The 26,049-nt window shown below is 41.5% G+C and overlaps 1 protein-coding gene across 1 annotated transcript in view; it reads right to left on the bottom strand.

Moving 5' to 3' along the window:
• The window catches only part of DCC (DCC netrin 1 receptor), a 375,839-nt gene that overhangs the window by 94,169 nt on the left and 255,621 nt on the right, over positions 1-26,049 (bottom strand). The window contains exons 12-13 of the mRNA XM_069963563.1: positions 20,007-20,145; positions 16,146-16,195 (exon numbers count right to left, since the gene is read on the bottom strand). Coding sequence (XP_069819664.1) covers positions 16,146-16,195; positions 20,007-20,145 — 189 coding nt within the window. The remainder of the gene's footprint in view (positions 1-16,145; positions 16,196-20,006; positions 20,146-26,049) is intronic.

Raw genomic sequence — 26,049 nt, 5'->3', positions numbered from 1 at the left:
AAAAGTAGTATTCCAGTACTTATCAACTGCTGTATGATCAACAGGGAGCGGTGTATTCTTTCCAATCTGACACAATGCTCTCTGCTGCCGCCTCTGTCCATGCCAGGAACTGTCCACATCAGGAGCAAAACCCCATATAAAACATCACCTGTTCTGGACAGTTCCTGACATGAACAGAGGTGGCAGCAGAGAGCATTATGGCAGACTGGAAAGAATACAGCAGCTGATAAGTACTGGGAGACTTTACAAATCTGTATAACTTTCTGACACTAGTTGATTTAAAAATATTTTTCTCCCTTTTAATAAAAAGTGTCATCATGAAAATCCTATTTAACTTTTGCAAAAATTGAGGAGCAATCGCTTGATTTTCTCCACTTTTTTGACTTTAAGGGACTGCTACATCTATCTTTTTTTTCCATAGGAGAGAGAATACATATACATCTTCTGAATTTGGTGCTTTCTAAAAGGCATCGGATTTAGAAATGTTTCCACTTTCCACTTTTAATAATTCTATCTGAATCTGAAATTGGAAATTTGCTACTTTCTAAAACTTTATTAGAAACAGAAATTTTTGTTACACTTTTTAAAACTGCATCCCGATTTAAATGGTCAGATTTTGTGCATCTAAATTGCCAACAGAATGAGAAGTTTTCATATTTTGAGACTTTCTACAATGGCGTTTGAATCTGATTTTTTTTTTTTAATTTGCCACTTTCTGAATTCCGGTCTAAGAATTTTTTTTTAAATCTTGTTGGAAACCATCGGCCCAATTCTCAGGAACTTAGTACAATATATTAATCCCAAACTGTGGGATATTTGAAGCCCCGCCTTATGCTTCACAATGTGACAGCCCACATAATCTTAATTTGCATAAACCCCGCCCCTTTGTGATCTTGTTAATGACATGTGAGATGAAAAACCTGACTGTTGACTGAATTGTCGAAGAACAAGTAGAAATTCTGATTTTCTTCTAATAGATGGAGAACTAATGAACATGTATTTCCGCTAAGGTCACATGACTCACTCATTCTGGAACTTTCCCCTGCTAAACACATAGACCATCCTATTGTAGAAGCAGCCGAGGAGAGTGACAAATTAAGTAGAGGTTACATGGAAAGCAACCACAGGAAGTCTATTGATTTCACGTAAATGAATGGTTGGTTGGGAATGGCGGTGTTATGCCGAGGTCTCAGCGTTTACACAGCTCGGACTTATTAGCCTTGTCGTCATACACAGGCCTCGCTTCTCTATACCTGATTTTCCCCTCTTTTTCCACTATTACTATATTCATGCCGCCTCCATTCAGATCGAAAGCGTTAAATCTCATCAATGGCTCAAAGAGACCCGGTGTACAATTCAGTCGCTGCATGGAGAACAATGCCGCTCCACACAGAACATCTATATAAGTGGAGACTCGTGAGCATGACAGAGAAAGAAGGAAGATGGAATGTACAGTATACTGAGCTATGGAGGAACAGTATAGAAAGACCACACTGAGAACACAACAATAATACCAAGAAACTAAGGACGTGTGTAGGGGGTGACTATATCTGTACATGGCTCTGCTTATATCTATCTATTATCTATCTCTTATCTATCTATCTATCTATCTATCTATCTATCTATCTATCTATCTCCTATCTATCTATCTCCTATCTATCTATCTATCTATCTATCTATCTATCTATCTATCTATCTATCTATCTATCCATCTCCTATCTATCTATCTATCTATCTATTATCTATCTATCTCCTATCTATCTATCTCCTATCTATCTCCTATCTATCTATCATCTATCTATCTATCTATCTATCTATCTCCTATCTATCTATCTATCTATCTCCTATCTATCTATCTATCTATCTATCTCCTATCTATCTATCTATCTATCTCCTATCTATCTATCTATCTATCTATCTATCTATCTATCTCCTATCTATCTCCTATCTATCTATCTATCTATCTATCTATCTATCTATCTCCTATCTATCTATCTATCTATCTCCTATCTATCTATCTATCTATCTATCTATCTATCTATCTCCTATCTATCTATCTATCTATCTATCTATCTATCTATCTATCTATCTATCTATCTATCTCCTATCTATGTATCTATCTATCTATCATCTATCTATCTATCTCCTATCTATCTATCTATCTATCTATCTATCTCCTATCTATCTATCTATCTATCTATCTATCTATCTATCTATCTATCTCCTATCTATCTATCTATCTATCTATCTATCTATCTATCTATCTCCCATCTATCTATGTAACAGAAAATCTAAGCAGCACTGCTCAAAAATATTCGGGTGCCAGCGGTCCTGGATCCTGACCACAGATCGTTCCCAAATAGCAAATAGATAATCCACGGCACTCACGGGGTTAAACGGTGAAAAAAGTAAGTGATTTATTGCAGCATTCCAAAACAAGACACAACGTTTCGGTAACCTCACGTTACCATCCACACTTGAGGATGGTAACGTGAGGTTACCGAAACGTCGTGTCTTGTTTTGGAATGCTGCAATAAATCACTTACTTTTTTCACCGTTTAACCCCGTGAGTGCCGTGGATTATCTATTTGCTATCTATCTATCTATCTATCTATCTATCTATCTATCTATCTATCTAGGCTCTTCAAAAAAGTGTGGCACTCAGAAATGAATGAATGCTGGGTGCCAGCGGTATCACCCTGATCCAAGGGTGTATGTTAAATAGCAGAAACGATATGACTGCAGCACGCCAGTCTTGTGGTGAAAAAATCGTGAATCATTTATTCCATAAAGAAAAACACTCGGAACAGTGGTATCTATCTATCTATCTATCTATCTATCTATCTCCTATCTATCTATCTCCTATCTATCTATCTATCTATCTATCTATCTATCTATCTCCTGTCTATCATCTATCTATCTATCTATCTATCTATCTATCTATCTATCTATCTCCTATCTATCTATCTATCTATCTATCTATCTCCTATCTATCTATAATCTATCTATCTCCTATCTATCTATTATCTATCTATCTATCTATCTATCTATCTATCTCCTATCTATCTATCTATCTATCTCCTATCTATCTATCTATCTCCTATCTATCTATCTATCTATCATCTATCTATCTATCTATCTATCTATCTATCTCCTATCTATCTATCTATCTCCTATCTATCTATCATCTATCTATCTATTATCTATTATCTATCTATCTCCTGTCTATCATCTATCTATCTATCTATCTATCTATCTATCTATCTCCTATCTATCTATCTATCTATCTATCTATCTATCTATCTATCTCCCATTTTAGAGCACTTAAAGGGATATTCCCATTCTGTAAATCTTTGTTAGGAAAATGCAAAAACAAAATTTTCTCAATGCATTCCATTGGCGAAAATGCTTATTTTTCTGAGTTTGGTCCCTTTCTGTCACTGTCATGTTGGCAGCGGTTGCTTAGTATCCCAGCCACTGGGCCAGGCAGTGGCGAGACTGGTGGTCGGGAGCTGAAGGGATGTTTTCACTCATCTTATGTCTCCTTCTGACATCCTACATGTCTCCAAGGCTTGGATTGTCTCCGGAGACATGTGTAATGCCAGATGGAGATACAGTGATGCCGATGGTGCCACTGTGCCCTGTCCTTACACCTCCTCCACGCCCTGAACCAGTAAGTGAGAGTGGGCCGAGCTGGAAAAAAGGAGAAAGGAAAACCCCTTTAAGCAATTAAAGAAATGTTTGTAAAATATTCAAACTTTTTAATAAATTTAAAAAGGGGAAGAGTTGGTGTTTACAGAGTTTTTCTTACTATTTGCTATGAGCCCGCGCTGTACATAGTGGTGACTCCGCGCCCGCCTCCCACATCCCACCTGGTTACCGCTGCTCTCAGTTGTTGTTGTTTTTATGTCTCCTGCATATGCGTCAGTGAGGAGATGGAAGATTCTAATAGATCTGACAATATGCGCAGCGCCTCAGTCGCACAGGCTACGGTGATACTTTACAGTAATCGCTACGTGTTCCGGCACTGGCAGATTTTAGGAACAGATGCCGCTAATAAACAGCTAGAAAATAAATGATCTGAGTCTTATGATAGATGGAAACACATAAGCCTGGCGGAAGGCTTATATATGACAGCGATGGCGGCTTTATGAGGTTCCCTCCAAGTGGTGGAAGATGAGCTCCAAAGCCTAGAGGTAAGAATCAGGCTTCATATGGGGCATGACATTAGGGTGAGGTAGTGACCCTCTCAGTAGTAACCCAACTACTGGGCCTAGACCATGATTTCATTGATATATGTTGGCTTCAAACATGGCAGTTTTTGAGCCAAAGCCAAAGTGGATTCAAATTAATGGGTAAAATAAGGGAAGCACACGAATGTCATTGACAAGAATGATGCTTCTGAAAAAAATAAGAGCAGGCCCTCCTTTTAACCCCTTAAAGGGATTATCTACAACTCTTGTCTCCAGATCAGGTGTGGTTTGCAATTAAGCTTCATTCACTTCAATGGAACTGAGTGCCAAAACCTGCACCCAAACTGGAGACAAGAGCGGTGCTGTCTCTGGACAGTGGCCATATTTTTCTATTACTGGATAGTCCCATTAAAGGGGGTTCTCCAGATGATGAAACCTATTTTCAAAAGTCGAATAAATTAACATATATTGACTAAAAAAAGTTATTTTACTACATTTCTGTGTTTTTTTTATCCTTCTCCTTTTTGTTCAAAATGTCTGCCCCACTGTGCTGTCTTATGTAAGTAACTTCCTGCTCCTGTGTACACTCCATTCTATCATTCTTGCACTACGTGGGAGGCACTTGTGGGTATAGTGGATAGGTTATAATAAATAAGGTATAGTAGTATTAGGGTGATAGAGTTGGCTGAATTCCTAGTTATGGAGTACAGCAGGAACAGAAAAGGATGTGCACTAGACAGGAAGTAGGTCAATGAAGAAAACATTTTAGATCAGAAGAAGAGGGAAAGCATGAAAGATCTAGAATAACTACTCTATTAAAAAAAAAAAAAACGTCATGCTTACCTTTCTGCGCTCCCCCGGTGTCCTGATGCAGTCACTGGTATCCCTCACTGTCTGTGCCCTCTGTTACTTCCGAGACAAGCTCGTCTTGGGAGTGACAGCCCGGTCAGACAATCACTGATGGAGATGGGACAGAGCAGTGGACAGTAATTGGCTGAGTGGGCTGTCATTCCTGAGACGAGTTTGTCTCGGAAGTAACAGTGGGCACAGACCGTGGGGAAACACTGGAAACTGCTTCGGGACACCGGAGGAGCATGGAGAGGTAAGAATAACATGTTTGTTATGTTTTCTTAGCAACATCAACAGCAACATGTTAAAAATGTGCGAGAGCAGGATAACCCCTTTAAGGGTCATTGACTGTGGGCATTCAGGGATCGGTATTTTTTACATTTTTTTTTCACCACATTCTAAGATGATTTGAATTTGAAAATGAAAGCTGCGCTGTGATTGGTTGCTCTGATTTTCAGTCGTTTATCGTCTGACTTATGTCCTCTCTGAACACTCTCCATATGATACAAAGATATAAATTTTGCTGAAACTGCTCAGGGACAGGGTGCCGAGAGATAGGGCTTCATAAATCTATCCAAGCATGGCCCCTCCTGGCCTCATTAGAGACCCCCGCCGCTACAGGACTCTTATTTCCATGGATTTGATCTTCCAGGCTGCTACATGGAGAGTTTTATTAGAATAGGATTTAGTAATGAGCCTGAGATTGATTATTTTTTCTTTTACAAGACTAATGCAGACCTCACCAGTGTGACACGAGCGGCGGTAAAAGCTGTCACTGGCTCTGAATCCAAGAACGCTGATAAGCTGCCCGAAGTTTAGACCATTTGTTGGCAAGACGTGAGGTTTGCTTTTAGCTAAGCATAAAATAGTCTCAGGGTGAGGATTCCGGGCTCTTTTATCTTTTAGACCAATGTTTGGCCCCTGTGGCCCCTTGTAAAACTACATCTCCCAGCATGCCCGGAAAGCCAACGGCTGTCCAGGCATGCTGGGAGATGTAGTTTTGCAACAGCTGGAGAACTACGGGTTTCAACCCGTTAACGAAAATTCAACATATACACAGACAATGCCGAGAATCAGGATTATGTCAGAGAATGATAGCGGAGGATAGCGCAGATTATTTCTCCGGTGGTTCCATTGATCAGAAGAAAATTACTTGAATGATTGAGAAAAAGCAGATGCCTAAACCAGTCAATAAAATGTCACGCTACATGGGTAGTAGTACAGTATAGAGCGAGAACCTACTACGGGGGTGAAGCCTCCATGGACAGGACTTCTTCAGCACATCCCACAGATGATCGATCAGATTTGGAGACCGAGTCACCATCTTGATCTCTTCCTTCCTGAACAATGCCTGCAGTGTGGTCCTTGGGGCAATATTCACTGTCATTATGGGGTCCAGCTGCCATGAAGGGGGGGGGGGGGATTTGGTGTCTACAATGGTTAGGTAGGTGGTACGTGTCATAGTAACATCCACATGATGCCAGGGCACAAGGTCTCCAGCAGAACATTGCCCATCACACTGCCCCCACCATCTTGTCTTCTTCCAATAGTGCCATCTCCTCTCCAGGTAAGTGAAGCACAGACCAGGCCACCCTCTTCCATTGTTCTTATGTTCACGTGACAATTATGGACACATTCGATGGTGGAAAGGGGTGAGCTCTGATTATCTGACCCCTATGATTATCTATGGCTACAAAGTAATCTACAATGCCCTAAGTTATCTGACTCCTTTCTATCATAAACAAGGGGAACTTTTTCAGCAGTTTGTTCTACTAACTCATCAGACCAGATGGGTTAGCCTTTATTGGCCTCACATCGATGACTCTTGGGTTTCCATGACCACAGGTGTCCTTTTTTGGAACCATATGGTCAGTACTAACCGCTACATATGGGAAATACTCCACAAGACCGGCCATTCTGGAGATGCTCCAGCTCCGTCATCAACCCATCAAACTATGGTCCTTGTCACAGTCTTATACCTTTATGCTTGCTTATTTTCCTGCTTCCTCACATCTGTCTGGTCAATGCTTTCGGATATACCCCACCCCCTTGGCATAATAAATATTATTTTCTTTTTTATTATGGTTATGGCTTGATCAGAGCTACCAAACTCTTCAGGTTTGGCAATGTTCTTTGAACCCGAACGTTCGGCATTTGACTCCTGGCACCAAAAGCTGGATGCAGTCCTAGAGCTACAGACGACTTCTCCAGACATCTGGAGTGCTGCCCAATATACCTCACCCCCCCAGGAATAATCAATATTATTCACTTCTTTTAAGGTTATGGCTAGTGTTGAGTGGCATTGCCGAACTGTTTGGGTTTGGCAACGTTCTCCAAACCCGAACCTTCAGCCCTAGGACTGCATCCAATTTATCCAGACGCAGGGAGTCAAATGCCGAACATTCAGGTCTAGAGAATGTTGCCAAACCCAAAACATTCAGCAACTCTACTCAAATAGTCATGAATAATATTATAGTAAAATGATAAAACATAAACTCTCACAGTTGTCTTTTATTCCTTTTACAATATCCCCAACAGCCCTAGGGTCCAAACGCCGGGAGTCAAATGCTCCATATTGCTGCCTTATATACCTCACCTCCTTGGCATAATCAATATCATTCACTTCTTTTAAGGTTATGGCTAGTGTTGAGCGAAATTGTTGAACTGATCAGGTTCGACAACGTTCTTTGAACCCGAACGCTAGGCATTTGACTCCCAATGTCTGGACAAGTGCCGGATGTTCAGGTTTAAAGAACGTTGCTGAACCTGAACAGTTCAACGTTCAGAGAATGTTGCCGACCCCGAACCGTTCGGCAACTCCGCTTACTAGTTATGGCTAATATTATAGTAAAACAATAAAACATAACCACTCAGATTGTTTATATGTTCCACATATTCCCAACAGTGCTCCTCATCCGCCAACATTTTCCACGCTGAGTGACACGCCTATTGGAACACTTATCTCTGCGGCAAAAGTTCTCTCTCTATTTAAGTAGTTCTCCGTCTCGTGCCCTTGTTTCAGGTTGGCACAAACCATTTATTAGTCCCGGCGCAGACTCATAAAACCCATCGCTTTAATGAACTTACATAAAACCATTAAAATGTAAATGCTTCAGAGGCGAAGTTACCTGCGCCCCGACTTCTTTAATAGAGAACTATGGCTGGCGCTTTTTATTTGAAGATGAAAGGCTTTGTGTTATTTGTGATGGAGCGCAGACGCCCGCGTGTCTCCTAGGCACCGAGAGGAGAAGTAATCCTGAGAGGAAAACTTTTATTTTTTGATTTTCCTATAACTTTGATGTTCAAATTGGATTGCTCTGATTTGCACAAACCATAGAACCTCCCGCCTCGGGCCCATTAAGTAAACAGTCCCCAAAAAAAGGAACTTTACCGAAAAAAAGAAACAATAGAAAAGTGTTAATATTAATCTTGTGGCGGGGTAAGTTCCCCTTGGGGACCTGACGCAGACTCAGCCTAGATGTCTATGTTCTACGTAAAATCAAATATTATGTATTCAGCGAGTGCTCAGAGCGACACCGAGGTAATAATCCTACAGAAATATCCTTCACTGGAGAATCATTTAAACCTTGAAGATCTTTCTCGTTTTATGGCTGAAAAACAATTATATCTGTAGTTAGAACACAAAATGGCCCCGAAATTAAATGTATCTGTTATGGATGTAAAGTTTATTAGATCTGACGGCTGTAACCTTGATGCTCCAAGGAGCTGGATCATCGAGAGTCATCAGTCGGGCTTGGGGGTCACACAGAGGTCTTAAGGAAGTCAATGGGCATTAGTAGCAGTCATACTATGATTTCATGGGCTCATCTGGGAAACAATGCAAAGGGTCTTTCCTCCATCTATATAGGACATGTATGGAATGATCCAGGGGGTCTTTCCTCCATCTCTAGAGAACATATATGGAATGATCCCAATCTCCTTCATCTATAGGGAGCATGTATGGAATGATCCCAATCTCCTTCATCTATAGGGAGCATGTATGGAATGATTCCGAGGGTCTTTCCTCTATCTATAGGGAACATATATAGAATGATCTCGAGGGTCTCTCCTTCATTTAAAGGGAACATGTATGGAATGTTCCCAAGGGTTCCTCCTTCATCTATACAGAACATGTATAGAATGACCCCAAGGGTCTCTCCTTTATCTATAGAGAACATGTATAGAACGCTTATGGGGGTCTTCCTTTCATCTATACAGAACACGTATGGAATGACCCCAAGGATCCTCCTTTATCTATAGAGAACCCGAACCTGAACACTCATTATTTGACTCCCGAAACTGGATAGGTTGGATGCCCCCTTAGGCCTGCAAGGAAAAACATGGATAAAACCATAGGCCATAGACTGTATCCATGTTTTCCAGGACTTCCTAGGGCAGCATTTAACTTCCCCAGCCGCCAGGAGTCAAATGCCGACCGTTCATACTTGGAGAATGTTGCTGAACCCAATGAGTTTGGCAAGTCTGCTAAACGCCACCTATAAGGCTCGAGGAGAAGTGGTATGATACAGTATATGAAATGCTTAAAACAAAAAAAAGTTTTGACATGTTTTAGTGACATGTCTAAACCAATGAGAGAATTGTTAGGCTGCTTCTAGAGATCGGTGGGGGTCGGAACACTTAGACCCTGAGAAATCAAAGCTTTAGACATAATGTATCAGGACGCAGGTGTCCTTGGGTTATTGGCACTCTATAGGTATGGTTGGCAATATACACACCAAGCAAAGGTCAAAACAGGATAAACCTTTTAATAAAATTAAAGGGAAGCTACACCTTGGCAATCAATTTTGTACCTGACATCTAGAAGACAATATTATTGAAATCTAGACTTAAAGGGGTACTCCAGCATTTTTTTTTCTTTCAAATCAACTGGTTTCAAAAAGTTATACAGATTTGTAAATTACTTCTATTTAAAAATCTTTATTCTTCCAGTACTTATCAGCTGCTGTATGTCCTGCAGGAAGTGGTATATTTTTTCCAGTCTGAAACAGTGCTCTCTGCTGCCACCTCTGTCCATGTAAGGAACTGTCCAGAGGAGGAGCAAATCACCATAGAAAACCTCTTCTGCTCTGTACAGTTCCTGACATGGACAGAGGTGGCAGCAGAGAGCTCTGTGTCAGACTCGAAAGAATACAACACTTCCTGCAGGACGTAAAGCAGCTGACAAGTACTGGAAGATTTGAGGATTTTAAATAGAAGTGAATTTCAAATCTGTAAAACTTTCTGACACCAGTTTATTTGAAAGAGATTTTTTTTCCCCGTTGGGAAAGGGATTATCCAGGTTAGGGGAAAAAACAGCCACTGTCTTGCATAAACTGCGCCCCCCCCCATCCTAAGGTTATGTGTGGTATTACAGTTCAGCTCCATTCCCTTCACTCCATTTACTGTAGCTGATTCTCCCATCCAGTATGCGGCTTAGTGACGGCAGCAAAGTGACATCTTCCATTGCAGATGTTGTTTAGGTGGAGGAGAAAGTAGCAGATGGCTCCTAATTGCGGAGGCAGAATGTGACGGATTCCTAATCCTCTTGTCTCAGTCGGACAAAGAACAAGACTAGATAATCTGCCAATGCCGAGAGAAAATGGAAAATGAAGCAGAATTGATCTGTTCTTATGTTCAGGAAGCACTTAGCAGCGTTCGCCTTTTTCGGGGGGCTTAGCGCTTATTAGCCACATAACGAGACGGCGGATGGCGGCGGCAGCAGGGATAAGTAACCTGCGGCTTTACCAGCTCTGGACGCCAAGGAGCCCATGTCCTACTGGGGATGGACTGAATATCTGTCAGTCAGAGGGCCAAAGATTAGGGAACATGGAACATGGACAGCCGAAGGCTGTCAGGGCATGATGGGAGTTGTAGTTTTGCAACAGCTGTAGAGCCACACTGCATGATTGGAGTTGTAGTTTGGCAACAGCTAGATAGTCACACTGCATGATGAGAGTTGTAGTTAGGCAACAGCTGGAGATCCAGACTTCATTATGGGAGTTGTAGTTTGGCAACAGCTGCAGATCCACACTTCATTATGGGAGATGTAGTTTGGCAACGGCTGGAGAGCCACAGTGCATGATGGGAGTTATAGTATGGCAACAGCTGGAGAGCCACACTGCATGGTGGGAGTTGTAGTATGGCAACAGCTGGAGAGCCACAGTGCATGATGGGAGTTGTAGTTTGGCAACAGCTGGATAGTCACACTGCATGATGGGAGTTGTAGTTTGGCAAAAGCTGGAGAGCCACAGTACTTGAAGGAAGTTGTAGTTTGGCAACAGCTTGATAGCCACATGATGGGCACACTCATCTGACAAAGAACATACTAACAGGACTATTAGAGGGATCCACAAGGCATGATGGGAGTTGTAGTTTTTCAACCCCATGTGAGCCATACAAATAATAGGAGTTGTAGTTTAGTAAAAGCTGGAGAGACACTACTGTTAGGAAAATGAGACCAAGGGAATTTGGCTGTGAAGGGATGATGTGAGTAATTTTGCAATAACTGGAGAATCACAGTGCATTATGGGAGTTGTGGATTTACATAAGCTGGAGAACTACAGGTTTGGGAATGCTAACCTACGCAGAACATACTTAGGTTCACACAACATTCTATTTTTAAAAGCACAGCCGCTGGTTTCTGCAGTGACATGCAATGAAGTCAATGGAACAACGGCCATTGTTTTCACACAATGTACTGAACAACAGCCATTGTTTGGCACTGAAAACAACAGCCGTTGTTCAATACATCGTGAGAAAACAACGGCCCACTTCACAGTATATCATTGCAGTATGAAAAGAACGCTCGCTGTTTTAATGGAAAACAACGGTCGTTCTTTTAAAAATAGTACATTGTGTGGACATCGCCTAATAGTGAATCAACTCATGGCTCCTAAGCTATCACTGCATGATGGGAGTTGTAGTTTGGCAACAGCTGGAGGGCCTCAGGTTGGGGAAATTTCTCATACACATAATAGGAAAATTAGTCCTTGGACCTTTGGCTGTCAGGACTTGATGGGAGTAGTAATGTTTGCAATATCTGTAGAGACAGTGCATTATGGGAGTTGTAGTTTTGTAACAGTCTGAGTGCCACACAGCAGGATGGGATTTGCAGTTAACCTACACAGCACATCCTACTAGTGAATCAAACCAGCTGATGGGATTTGTAGTTGTGCAACAGCTGGAGAGTCACAATGCATTATGGGAGTTGTCATTTTGCAACAGCTAGGGATCCACAGATCATGATGGGAGTTGTAGTTGTGCAATCTTTATAACCACAGAGCATGGTGGGAGTTGTAATTGTGCAATAACTGTATATCCACAGGGCATGATGGGAGTGTTGCATCAGCTGTAGAGTTGGGGACACTCATCTACACAGAACATAACATGGTTCCTAAAAAGCAATTTTCCTCCCATAACAAATCAGCCGTCGCCGCCTCATTCCCATTATGCGTGTGGAGAGAAACCCTTTTATAAGGCCAATTCCGAGGCCAATCCTCCATGGCCGTTCTCTCTCTGATTTAGTATAATGAGTGATTTTGAGTGATTGATTAGGGTCACAATAAGTGTCACTTGTGGAGAAATAATGGGTCACTCACTTCATCTCACCCTCTTATTGTAATCCGGCTACGGCTGACTGCCTCCCTATTTATGATAAATGTCAGAAGGACGGAGCCGTGCCTGCGCCGCGCGCCTCTCCACCATCAGCGCCGGCCGCATCGCCCTGATTGACGGCCACATTACCGCCATAAAGCCCTTTGATTAGTATTTTTGGTTATTTTTATTATTACTATAAAACGACATAAAGCGTCCTCTAAAGTTTGTGTGTTTTATCGGAGCGTCCGGCGCGGCTATTGTCTCCTGTAAAACCTATTTCGGGAAGATGCTTTATGGCCTCCACATTATGCTTTATTTTTGTTATTTATGACGCAGCTTTTGTGCAGTTTGCGAGTGAATATAAATGGTAAATTGAGCGGATATTCGGCCCCCTCCTCCTCCGGCATGAGCAGCAAAGGATTATGGGAGCTTAGTGTTTCTTAGAACAATCCATGGAGAACATAATATCATTATACATCGTTTTTTTAAAGGGTATGAATACTTTTGCAATACCTTATTAAGGCTCCGTTGTTAAAGACAACAGACATATAGGGGGATATTTATTACTTGTACACCGTTCTTAAATTAGGCACAAGCCCCAATTTCTCTGCAGGTGGGACAATCGGGACCTGTGTCTGGCGCAGGAATTGTGCATAAATTTACACCCGCACCCGTGGTGTAAATTTTATTATTATTTTATTTTTATTTTTTTTTTGGGGGGGGGGGCATGGGGATGGGGGCCGTTCACTTAAATAACACACATTACAATGTAGTATAATGTTTTATACCGCACTACCCCTTTAATGTCCTCCATAGTTCTAGGTCTGATCCTGCAGTTATATGTTACGCCTCCTTTTCATAACCTACTAGTAATAGAACCAGAGGTAGAAGAAAGGGAGTAGTACATAACTGCATGATCTGACTACACTTTCAGTTATTTGTAGTCTGTAACCATGGAGACACAAAGATCTGAATAAATTTGTGGGAGAATCTTGGTCAAGACTATGAACAAGTAAGTATCACTATTCAAACTACTCAATTAGGATTTCCATGTCACATCTTGTGATGGTGCCGTCCGTTCCTTCTATCGCCGGTTCCTGAGATCCCCTCTAGTGTGTTCTTGTCCGGTTTGGTGCACTCTATCTAAGCTGCTCGGTTCACTATCACATTGCCCAGACAAGTATATACATGCAACCTGGAATTACAGTAGTTAGTGATGCTGTAAATTCACTGACATAGTTTCCCATAGGACATAAGAGAAACAATGTAAAGAGCAGGGACTCCTTTTCATTTTGATAGGAGTCCCTGTTTCTCTACAGGAAGCAGCAAAGTACAATTCATTGCTGCTTACTGTTCTTAGGCAGCATAATGCTACCACTTACGCCCTTGAATAAGCGCAGAGGAAAGAGCTATCAACCTGTTGAATAAAGTGGCGGTTGGAAATGAGGCACCGGACCTATGCACTATCCAGCATACAGTGTTTATTGATCCGGCATCTGCACACAGGATAGCAAATATGCCGGATGACAGAGATATTTGAATCCAGCTGAACCAGTAGGATTCAGGATTTAGCTTTAGATATGAACAGAGAGGAAATGATGGTGTATATATTGTCTATAATGTATATACTGAGCAATGCATCATGTTCTATAGCAGGTACCTGCACAGCACTCTCAGCTGTTGCTTTATGGCGCACTTTTCCTTTTACTGTTCCATAGAATATTCTAACTAGAAAATCCATAGAAGGCGCAGAGAACCTCTATTTCAATAATTATAGGAAAATGAACTGTAAAGTTTTATAATAGAGAATATATCTGACGAGGGCGACGCAACGACAGCTACAAAATATTTATTCTAGCAACAATTACAGTAAGTGCGGCCGGGGTGACGATTTCTGCTGCGATCTTCCATCTGAGAGCGGAGAAGTATAATACGGTTATTACAGATCGATAGCTGTAAGCATTCAGATACCTCGCCGAGCGCGGAGCCCGTGGTAATGGCCGCTCATATCTGAGTGATTGGGGCGCACAGTCTCCGCACGTCTGGATGGGATTTATTATCTGTTCTTCAAGGTTAAAGCTCCTTTTTATTGTATCCCCGCTCAGATTTTACTGAACCTACATCAATATACCTGGACAGTGCTTAAAGGGACACTCTAAAAACAGTCGGTCATTGCCTCTATCGGGTTCTTAGAGTCCTGTGTATTATATATTTTATATTGAGTGAGTATCCTATCACTTACAACATTTACAAGGTCTTCTTTTGTTTGAATCAATTTTTTTGTGTTTTTTTCCCCCCCTAATTCCTATTATTATCTATGTTTAACCCTCTTCCAACCCAAAAAATGTCTATTTGACAGCATGGTTTAAAAGATTATTTTTGCTGGACAAGTAGTATTCGTGTTTTTTTTTTTTTTTTTTTTTTTTTTAAAGAGGGGAAAAAAAGTTGATTTAAATTTTTGAGGTGATTTTTTTTTCTCCACCCCCCAGGTGCTTCATAGATGATTGCACTGTGAGGCCTTATAAGGCATGTAAGGCCTTGTGCACACATCCATAGCCAGAGGAGTGATTCACAGGGCTGGGAGCCAATGGCTCCTGGCCCTGTCAAAACAGCACTGCACTTAACTGTATGCGCTCCTACAGCATGAGCAGTTAAAGGGCCAGCGTTAAAGGGCACTTCCTGATAGAGAATTTAGATGGATTTTTCCTAATGGGTGCAGTGGGCCTTAGATGGGTGCTCTGTTGGTAAAGTCTACCACAGGAAGACTCTATCAGAAGAGAAGTCATGGCAGGACCAGGGGCATAGCAGACTGTTTAGATTCTGCAATCACTATTTATCATGACATCTAAAGAGTTAAATGACCAACATCGGAGGGAGTGCAGATAGCAGCCAGCACCCATCGGGTATACTCCCTCACCTGACCCATGCCTGTATAGGAAAAGGCTGCTACTTCCTGTTTTATAGAGATCACTCCTCAGCAGTCAACTCATCATCAGAGATAGGATAACAATGAATGGTAACACCGATATATTGACAAGATGGGATCAAGCCATTCACGATAGCTGAAGGGCACAGCTTTTCTCCTCCCTCTCCCTGTACAACGACTTTTTCACAGGTCACAGAGCATGCCCACAACACTCTCCATAGAAGTCAATAAATAAGTCATATCCAGACTACAGATTATTATGGTCCATAGAGCTTCCAGCTGCACACAAACCGTGCACCAACCGCCTCCAAAATCATGGGCAGAAAGTGGAATAAACAAGCATTTCAACTAAATAAAAATAGATAAAAAAATAAATAACATGATATGGTTTTACGTAATAATAATAAAATAACATCTGGGTGATAGATTCTCATTATAAATGCCTAGAAACCTTCCCCCTCCGCCATCTGGAATTCAGCTTGAAAATTAAAAGCTTCAAAAACTTTTCACAAACTATAAAGTTCTCTATGATAAAAACAACAACAATAATAATAATAGTCAGAGTGATGATAGAAACTTACCCTGGAGTTCACCACTTCTAAGGAGACATTCTGGGGCATTGCACTTGGCACTGGAGGAAAACAAAACCGGTTGTAAGAATGTGTCTCAAAAATAATATAGAGTGATCTAATCTTTAAAGGGGTTTAGAAGAACAAAAACAGCGCCTCCTCCTGTCCACAGGTTGTGTGCGATATTACAACTCGACTCTGTTCCCTTCAAAGGGAACTGAGCTGTAATACCACACACATACAGAAAACAAGAGTGATTCTGCTTCTGGAAGAAATCGACCATGTTTTTTTTTTTTTTTTTTATTAAATCCTGGATAACCCCTTTAAATGTTTTTTTAGGGCAAAATAAATTGATGACCTCTCCTCAGGATAAGTCATCGATATCCTGCAGTCAACACGACCACAAATCAGCTCTTTGCCAGAACCACAGTGCTTGCCTACACAGTGAACAGAGCTGGAAGTAAACAGTGCCATTCACTATATAGTGGCCATGCTGGGTACTGCAACTCAGCTCCAATTCAATAGAAGTGAATTGCAGTAACCCAGCACAACCACTACACAATGTCTGTTTCTGGTTCTTTTTCACTATGTAAGCAAACAGGTAATCTGTGGGTGTTATTAAAAAAAAAAAAACCTTTCGGATTATTGACTCTTAATACACAGACAAAAAAAAAGCAAAATGTTTGAGGGTCAGTGAAGTAAATTTTCTTGTTTTTCCATACAGTAGCATAAAGCGTGCACAAGCTGTGGTGTCGCTCACGTTGTGCTATGAGCTTCCGACCACATAAAGAGTATATTGCTGATTTCTCAAGTGCCGCTTGATTATTTTTGTCATTACATTTGATGCGGCAACATATAAAAGCAGCAGAATGTCACACGTTGCGGAGCGCGTCGAGCCGGCAGAATATGACAACCCCACAATTAAAGCCGACTCCAGCTCTGATCCTTTTTGTAACAGGGCGCTAAGCAATCACAATGAGCGCTTACTGCTGTGACACATGTCAGTTAGTGACAACGCCGCGACGCCTGACAACACGGAGACTGTAAAGGAACGACTTAAGAAAACGCTCATTACTGATTCCTTCTGCTCCGGAATCTACAGGCACATCTGAAGCCATAGAAAATAGTGGGGGAAAAAATCAAGGTTTTTTTTTTTCATTCACAGATGGTGCCCACGTGCCTACAATGATGTTAGGATAAAGTTTGCTACATACCAAGGCTATGTTCACATGCCATAAAATAAGGGTAAAATACAGCCGAAATTTTAGGGTTAAAATATAGCCGTATTTTCAATATAATATTGCTCTCCACTGAAGTCAAAGGGAAATTTGCTGTCAGTGCACACGCTGTACAGAATAAGGTTCAAAACTGCAAATAAAGCCAAATCTTAAATCTTCCAGTACTTATAAGCTGCTGTATGTCCTGCAGGAAGTGCTGTATTCATTCCAGTCTCACACAGTGATCTCTGCTGCCACCGCTGTTCAAGTCGTGTCTATGGGGATTTGCTCCTGCTCTGGACAGTTCCTGACATGGACAGAGGTGGCAGCAAAGAGCGCTGTGTCATATTGGGAAAAATACACAGCATGTGCAAATATGCACACATGTATGCAAATCAGTTGTGTATGCAAATTAGCTCACTTATAAGCAAATCATTTGCACATCCTAATTAGCTTACCTGTGTGCAAATCTGATGTACATGCAAATTAGCTCACCTGTAAATGAGCTGTGCAAATTAGCTCATGTGTATGCAAATCCATTGTGCTTGCAAATTAGCCCGCATGTATGTAAATTAGCTCACATGTATGCAAATCAGCTGTGCATGCAAATTAGCTCACCTGTGTGCAATTCTGCTGTGCATGCAAATCACCTCACATGTATGCAAATCAGGTGTGCATGAAAATTAGCCAGTAAGTCAATTATGAACCCCTTAACCCCTTCCCAACCCTTTAAATTTTTATTTTTGATGTTTTTTCTTTTTTCTCCCCTCTCACTTTCTAAGACTGTTTTTATGCATATGCATTACACTTATCTATTAGATTGGTGCTCTGCTAGCACAGTCAGCCACAGGCAGACTATACTAGCAGATCAGTCATGGCAGGCCTCATGCTGCTGTGACAGCTAGTTTGCACTCTGCTAATTACTGAACCACTAATGGCATGGGGTCAGCTCCCGAGCCTGTGCCTTACTCCCTCATCTGACCCTTGCTGTAAACATATGGCCTTGGTATGGAAGGGGTTAAAGGGGAACCCCATCTGTGTATGTCATCCTCTACTTACCTGATGCTGATCAGTGGGGATCTGAATGCTGGAACCCCCCACCAAGAGAATGATGGGAACGCACCACATTCATTCATTCTCTATGCAGCAATCATCACTTCCTCCGGATTAGGGGGGTCCTAGCAGTTGGACCCCACTAACCCCTAACCAGTTTACACCATAATACTATGAGGCCCTGCATTGTTATGTTTTGTTTTGCAGCAGGTGGTGTACGTGGCAGACCCCAGAGCAATGTTTATCACTGGGATCCTGTGTGTTATGACACCATGGATATACACACACAGTAAATCTGTCGTCTTTGTGTTCTGACAGCCGAATTGTTCTGAACCCGCTGCGTCCTATCCAGCTCTGACTGACACCTGCCCGCCACTCTCGAGAAAAACAACACACTGTGACAGTCTGAGGCTTCACACTCACTACGCCACGTGCTAATGAAAGATTTCTAAAAATACGTTTCATATTAAAATCCCTCTGAGGGATGAATTGGTAAAAGTCTGTATGAATTTGTGTTTTAATTTAAAGGGGCTGTCTGGTTTAGAAAATCCACGTCTAAGGAAGGCGTTAATAAGGGAGTGACCCCCATCTATTAGCCAGAGCAGCATATAAGACTCTGGACATCATGTAACACAGGGATGGGGAACCTTCGGCCCTCCAGCTGTTGCAGAACTACAATTCCCATCATGCCTGGACAGCCAAAGCTTTAGCTTTGGCTGTCCAGGCATGATGGGAATTGTAGTTTTGCAACTGCTGGAGGGCCGAAGGGTCCCCACCCCTGATGTAACACATGAAAAGCCAAATTATTTCGCAGCGATGTAATACTTTCTATCTCCTCTGGGAGTGCTATAGGGAGATTGAAGATTAGTGCTAATCTTTGTGATGAGCTAATTAGGCGGGGTGCCATCTTGCTAAAAGAAATTATTCAACGTAGATGGTGATTTTAAGGATAATTGTGAAATAAGTAGCAAGCTGTGGAGTAGAGTGCCCAGCTGTGCTTCCCCCGACTCTATCTATCATTTAGTGGAGCTCTGAGCACCCAGACCCTGACCAATCAAAACTTTCTAAAAGTTTTTTTTTTTTTTTTAAACACTCTAACCATAATGTTTAGCGTAAAAAAAAAACATTATAGGAGCTTTGTATCACCACCTGGTGTCTAATTATGAAAGTTCAAGGAGATTAAATGGGTTCTCCAGCAGATTTTGTTTTTAATCAACTGGTAACAGAAAGTTATATAGATTTGTAATTTACTTCTATTTTAAAATCTTAAGTCTTCCACTACTTATCATCTACTGTATGTCCTGCAGGAAGTGGTGTATTTATTCCAATCTGACACACTGCTCTCTGCTGCCACCTCTCTCCATGTCAGGAACTGTCCAGAGCAGAAGCAAATCCCTATAGAAAACCTTTCCAGCTCTGGATAGTTCCTGACATGGACAGAGGTGGCAGCAGAGAGCACTGTGCCAGACTTGAAAGAATGTTTTTTTTACTGGTTCAACTTGGTGTTAGAAACATTTACAGTCAATTCAGATGTAATTCGTTATTGTTCATTTGTAAATTTTAAATTTCCATCCTTGGCCAATTGTAGAAACGTGTATCTTACCATCAGACAGCGTCATAACTGTGTGTTCCTCGGTAGAGACACCTGGTCCGTAGCGATTGTACGCCAACACCCTTATGCTGTATTCCATAAACTTCCGCAGACCTTCTAATCTGTACGAGATGCCATCAACTTCAATGTTCTGTGAAATGAGGAGAAATAAATAAATAAATCCAACCTTTGTGACATATAAAGAAAATATTTAATCTGATCCAAAGAATGTAGTTACATGACATGTATAGTCAATCTACAAATTTAAAGGCTTTGTCCATCATTACGAAAATATGGAAACTTTTTTCCAAGAACAGTGCCACTCCTGTATACAGGTTGTGTCTGGAACTGCAGCTCAAATTTATTAAAGTGGACAGCAGTATTACCTGTGGACTGAAGTTGTGCTAATCCTTTTGAATACAGCAGCCATTTTATCTTCTAATTGGCTAACCATTGGCTAAACCCCTAACTCATGTGTATAGTTAATATGGTGGGAAAACATTTAAAGGGATGTCTCATGAAGACAGGATCATCCTCTAAGGCCAGAAAGAAGAACCACTGTGTAAGAGTTCCCCTGTTCTGTTGGATCTAGTGTATCTATACCACACAGAGAGAGGGGAAGGGTCACCCACTGGAACCTATATAACCAGATGTGGCTTCTACCAGAAGATGCACCAAAAAAAAGGGGTTGACTAGGCAAGACTACCATTTCCAACATCACAGTATGACACTAAATATTTTAACCACTAGGTGGAGTATCATGTAGCACACAAGATTTCTGCATTCACATAAACATGCTTTCTCTAAACAGCACACCAATAGGTCAGGTAAGGTATTGCAGCTTAAAGGGGTCATTTAAAAAAAAAAAAAAAAAAAAAAGTTGGTGGTCTTAAAAGGTTAACTGGTATTACCACTTTAAGTCTGTAATTAACGATAAGATTAGGATCCTACAGTGAATTATGGTCATCCATCAACCATATGTTGGAATTGGTCAACATGTTGGGATTCTTGTAGTTGATGATTGTAGTTCAGCTTTCTTTGTTGATTTGTCACATTTTTAAATCTTTCGGATCAACTGGTGTCAGAAAGTTATATAGATTTGTAATTTACTTCTATCTAAAAATCTCAAGTCTTTCAAAACTTATCAACTGCTGTATGTCCTGCAGGAAGTGGTGCACTTTTTCCACTCTGACACAGCGCTCCCTGCTCCCACCTCTGTCCATGTCAGGAACTGTCCAGAGCAGGAGAGGATTTCTATGGGGATTTGCTACTGCTCTGGACAGTTCCTGACATGGACAGAAGTGGCAGTGGAGAGCCCTGTGTCAGACTGCATAGAATGCACTACTTCCTGCAGGATATTCAGCAGCTGATAAGTGCTGGAAGACTTCAGATTTTTAAATAGAAGTAAATGACAAATCTGTATAACTTTCTGACACCAGTTGATTTGAAAGAAAAAAAATTGAGTTCTCCTCTAAGAATTTAATTATTATTTTTTTTTTTACCAAGCACTGTCAACATCCTAAAATTATCAGAGCGTTTCGACATATTAAGAAACAATTCTATGTCTATATATTTCACATCTACTAAACATCTCGACCTTTCATTGACCCAGACCCAGTAGAGAAGCGTTAATATGAAGAAATCTCGGCCATCTTTTCGCACCATCGTAGCTGTTCCTGTCTTACATAGAGTCCTGATAGGGTGATGGATGGATGGATGCGACATAGACACTTGGAGGTCTGAGCCTGTCAAACCTAATAGCAGAAATGATTTGGGAAGTTCCTGGGAAAAGGCTGGGACTCTCTGGAGCGATGACTATATAGCACGTCTCCCTATTTAATTATATAACAGACCATTTGCGCCTTTGGCTTTATTACACTCTCTTACGCTCCGCAAGTAATTATCTTTTTCCACTGGTGAAATCTCCATCAAAAAACAGAAGCCGATATTTTAGTCACATCTATTTTCATCGCTCTCCTGACTCCTGATTTGATATTAAATGACTTTGATTTATGACTCTGCGGATGAAAGTTAAGATAGTTGAGACGACGCGGCGGACCATCTAAGGGATTCGTTAGGAAAATTTTTTTTTTTTTTTTAATTTACAAATCATTTGTGTCCCTGATTTGTTAATAGACCTGGATCCTGCGTCTCCATAGCTTTAATGGGTCCAATAAAACTTGAAATGGCGTACAAAGATCAGGTCCCTGACCTCCCCGAGAAGGGGAAATGGATGAGGCTATAAAATGAGGCCGTGTTTTAGTGAGTCTCTTCTAATTTAACGGCCTCTGTCTTCTGCTTTAATTAAAATGATTTCACTATACTGGATCGGAGAAAAGTATCACTTCAAACTTTAAGGGATACCTGAGGTGAGGCAAACACTTTAGAAGTTTGGGCCATTCACTGCTTCTATATCAGTAAAGAAAAGTTACAGATAACCGAACTTCCCGAACTGAGATGACTTCCAAACGTTTTGAAAGACGGTGGCTGCACATTGAAAAAACAAAAACAACAACAACAAAAAGTTTCCTAACCTTTCCGCGTTCCCCCTATATCTTCTGGGTTTCCGGTCCCCAAATCAGCCGAAATCACTTTCAGCCAATCACTAGCTGAGCAGGCTGTCATTAGAGTGACAGCTGCTCAGCCAATCAAGGGCTCCAGCGCTGTCCGGTCTTTGTCAGCCAGTGATTAGTTAAGCAGGTTGTCACCCTCATCTCAGGAGTGACAACCCATTCACTCAGTTATTGGCTGAACGGTATATTGTTGGCTGTGGGGACTGGAGAAGGAGTAGAGAGCGGACAGGTAAGTATAAATGAGCAAATTTATTGAACTGCACCAAAACAGCTAAACACCTGCAGTCGTTTTAGTTTTAGTGCGGTTCGTTTAATGTTCAGTTCAGATGAACCCAAACTTCATGCTAAAGTTTGGCAAAACTGCCGAAACGAACTTTTGAACAGTTTGCTCATCTCTATTTATATAGTTAAATTACTTCAAGAACCATCAAGAAGTTTTTGGATGTTTTCAGGCACAAAAAAGGGAATATTTTTGTTTAAGGTACTTAAAAGGTCATCGTTTAGTGAGACCATCCTGGTCCTATTTGTCATAATTAAAGTAAAAAGTTTTCCTGGTCTTATTTGTCGTGGTGGAGGAAGACCTCCATAGATTGCTTCTGCCTAGAGGAAGGACATACTGTAGAGACTGACACAGGATGTACTCTAGAGACTGACACAGAATGTACTGTACAGGCTGACACAAGATTTACTGCAGAGACTGACAAAGGATGCACTGTAGAGACTGATACAGGAAGTACTGCAGAGACTGAAACAAGATGAGACTTACACAGGGCATACTGTAGAGACCGACACAGGAAGTACTGCAGTGACTGACACAGGAAGTACTGCAGTGACTGATACAAGAAGTACTGCAGAGACTGACACAGGAAGTATTGCAGAGACTGACACAGGAAGTACTGCAGTGACTGACACAGGAAGTACTGCAGTGACTGACACAGAAAGTACTGCAGTGACTGATACAAGAAGTACTGCAGAGACTGACACAGGATGTACTGTAGAGACTGAAACAGGAAGTACTGCAGAGACTGACACAGGAAGTACTGCAGTCACTGACACAGAATATCCTGCAGAGACTGACACAGGAAGTACTGCAGAGACTGACACAGGAAGTACTGCAGAGACTGACACAGGAAGTACTGCAGAGACTGACACAGGATGTACTGTAGAGACTGACACAGGATGTACTGTAGAGACTGACACAGGAAGTACTGAAGTCACTGACACAGGACATACTGCAGTGACTGACACAGGAAGAACTGAAGAGACTGACACAGGGCGCACTGTAAAGGCTGACACAGGACATACTGCAGTGACTGACACAGGAAGTACTGCAGAGACTGACACAGGAAGTACTGCAGAGACTGACACAGGAAGTACTGCAGAGACTGACACAGGAAGTACTGCAGAGACTGACACAGGATGTACTGCAGAGACTGACACAGGAAGTACTGCAGAGACTGACACAGGAAGTACTGAAGAGACTGACACAGGATGTACTGCAGAGACTGACACAGGAAGTACTGAAGAAACTGACACAGGGCACACTGTAGAGGCTGACACAGGACGTACTGCAGTGACTGACACAGGATGTACTGCAGAGACTGACACAGGAAGTACTGCAGAGACTGACACAGGAAGTACTGCAGAGACTGACACAGGATGTACTGCAGAGACTGACACAGGAAGTACTGCAGAGACTGACACAGGATGTACTGCAGAGACTGACACAGGAAGTACTGAAGAGACTGACACAGGGCACACTGTAGAGGCTGACACAGGATGTACTGCAGAGACCAACACACAGGGGTGGATTAACTTTACCATAGGCCCCGGGCTGTTGACCAAGCTTGCGCCCCCACACCATACTGTAGTACAGGATAGATAATGTCATGATGCCCTGATTTATGCAAAATTGCGCTAAAAAAGCAGTGATTTTTTGCAAATCATGGCAGAACTGTAGCCAGGAGATAATACACCCCTGAAAGTATAAGTCTTTTTGGGTGGCCATGGGTCTACTGCCCGAAAAGGACCTAATATAATCCGTTACTGCTGACACCGGAAGTACTGTAGAGACTGACACAGGAAGTACTGCAACGAATGACACAGGAAGTACTGTAGAAACTGACACAGGACAACATAGTGAACAAGGCCGGAGATGTGCGGCTGTGTAGGAGTAGTGCCAGGACTAGTAGAAGTGGCCGCCATTTTAAGAGATACATCTAAAAAGAACCTCAAAAGTTTCACATTCCTGAAATCACAAAACTTTTTTTTTGTGTGTCACTCATCATCCTTCTCTCCAAACCATAGAAGAAGATGAATACGACCACGTTCCAGGATGGATCCGGCTCCTATTGTGCATGCACATGGGACACCATTGCACAATGTGTACACTATGGCAGTACTGCATATTATAGAGATTACACCATTGGCCGATGTATAATTTCCAGCTGCTTTCCAGTAATCATACTCTTCAGCTCCGTATCCATCATCCCAGAACGTGGACATCATCTCCCGTTCAGCCTCATTTCATTGATAATGTTCACACATGTTTCATAAGCAAACGGAACATGATGTAAGTTCATTTCCCTCTGATGACTTTTTTATGTCCTTCCAGGGAAGTGACCTCCAGATCTGCATCTAATTACGTTACATTCAGCCGGACTAATGATGTAAGAAGCCTCCATCCTGCAGTAATGGTCCTGGACTCTCATATCTTCTATTACCTACAGTAACTATCCCGCACTAACCGCTGTATGGAACGTCTTCCATCCAGGCTGTCACAATCAATATTTGAGGTGGGAAATGGGGTATGATATAACAAAAAGATTATGGAAATGGCGCTAGGATAAAACAATGAGGTATGTAAAGTAAAGAATGAGTATATATAAGGATTGGCGGGAAATTTGAAATTTAAAGGGGTACTCCAGCAAAATTAATTTTCTGTTAAATCCACTGTGTAAAGATTTGTAATTTACTTCTATTTTAATATCTCCAGTTTCCCAGTACTTATCAGCTGCTGTATGTCCTGCAGGAAGTGGGATATTCTCTCCAGTCTGACACAGTGCTCTCTGCTGCCACCTCTGTCCATGTCAGGAACTGTCCAGAGCAGGAGAGGTTTTCTGAAAGGATTTGCTCCTGACATGGACAGAGGTGGCAGCAGGGAGCACTGTGTCAGACTGGAAAGAATACATCACTTCCTGCAGGACATACAGCAGCTGATAAGTACTGGAAGCCTTGAGATTTTTAAATAGAAGTAAATTACAAATCTATATATATCTTTTTTACATTAGACTTAAAATAAAAAAATTTTTTTGTAATATCTGACAAACCAATATTGATAGCCAACCAACAATCACAAGAATCCTAACATGGTAACCGACATTAAATCAATGTATGAACATCATACGTCATTGTAGTATCCCAACCTTATTGGTAAATTAGAGATTTGACTGGTAATAATCGTTAACCCTTTATGTCCCCAC

Source organism: Dendropsophus ebraccatus, chromosome 3 (assembly GCF_027789765.1).
Source record: "Dendropsophus ebraccatus isolate aDenEbr1 chromosome 3, aDenEbr1.pat, whole genome shotgun sequence".
In the NCBI taxonomy this organism is placed as follows: domain Eukaryota; kingdom Metazoa; phylum Chordata; class Amphibia; order Anura; family Hylidae; genus Dendropsophus; species Dendropsophus ebraccatus.
This window is presented reverse-complemented; position numbering and strand designations above follow the sequence as displayed.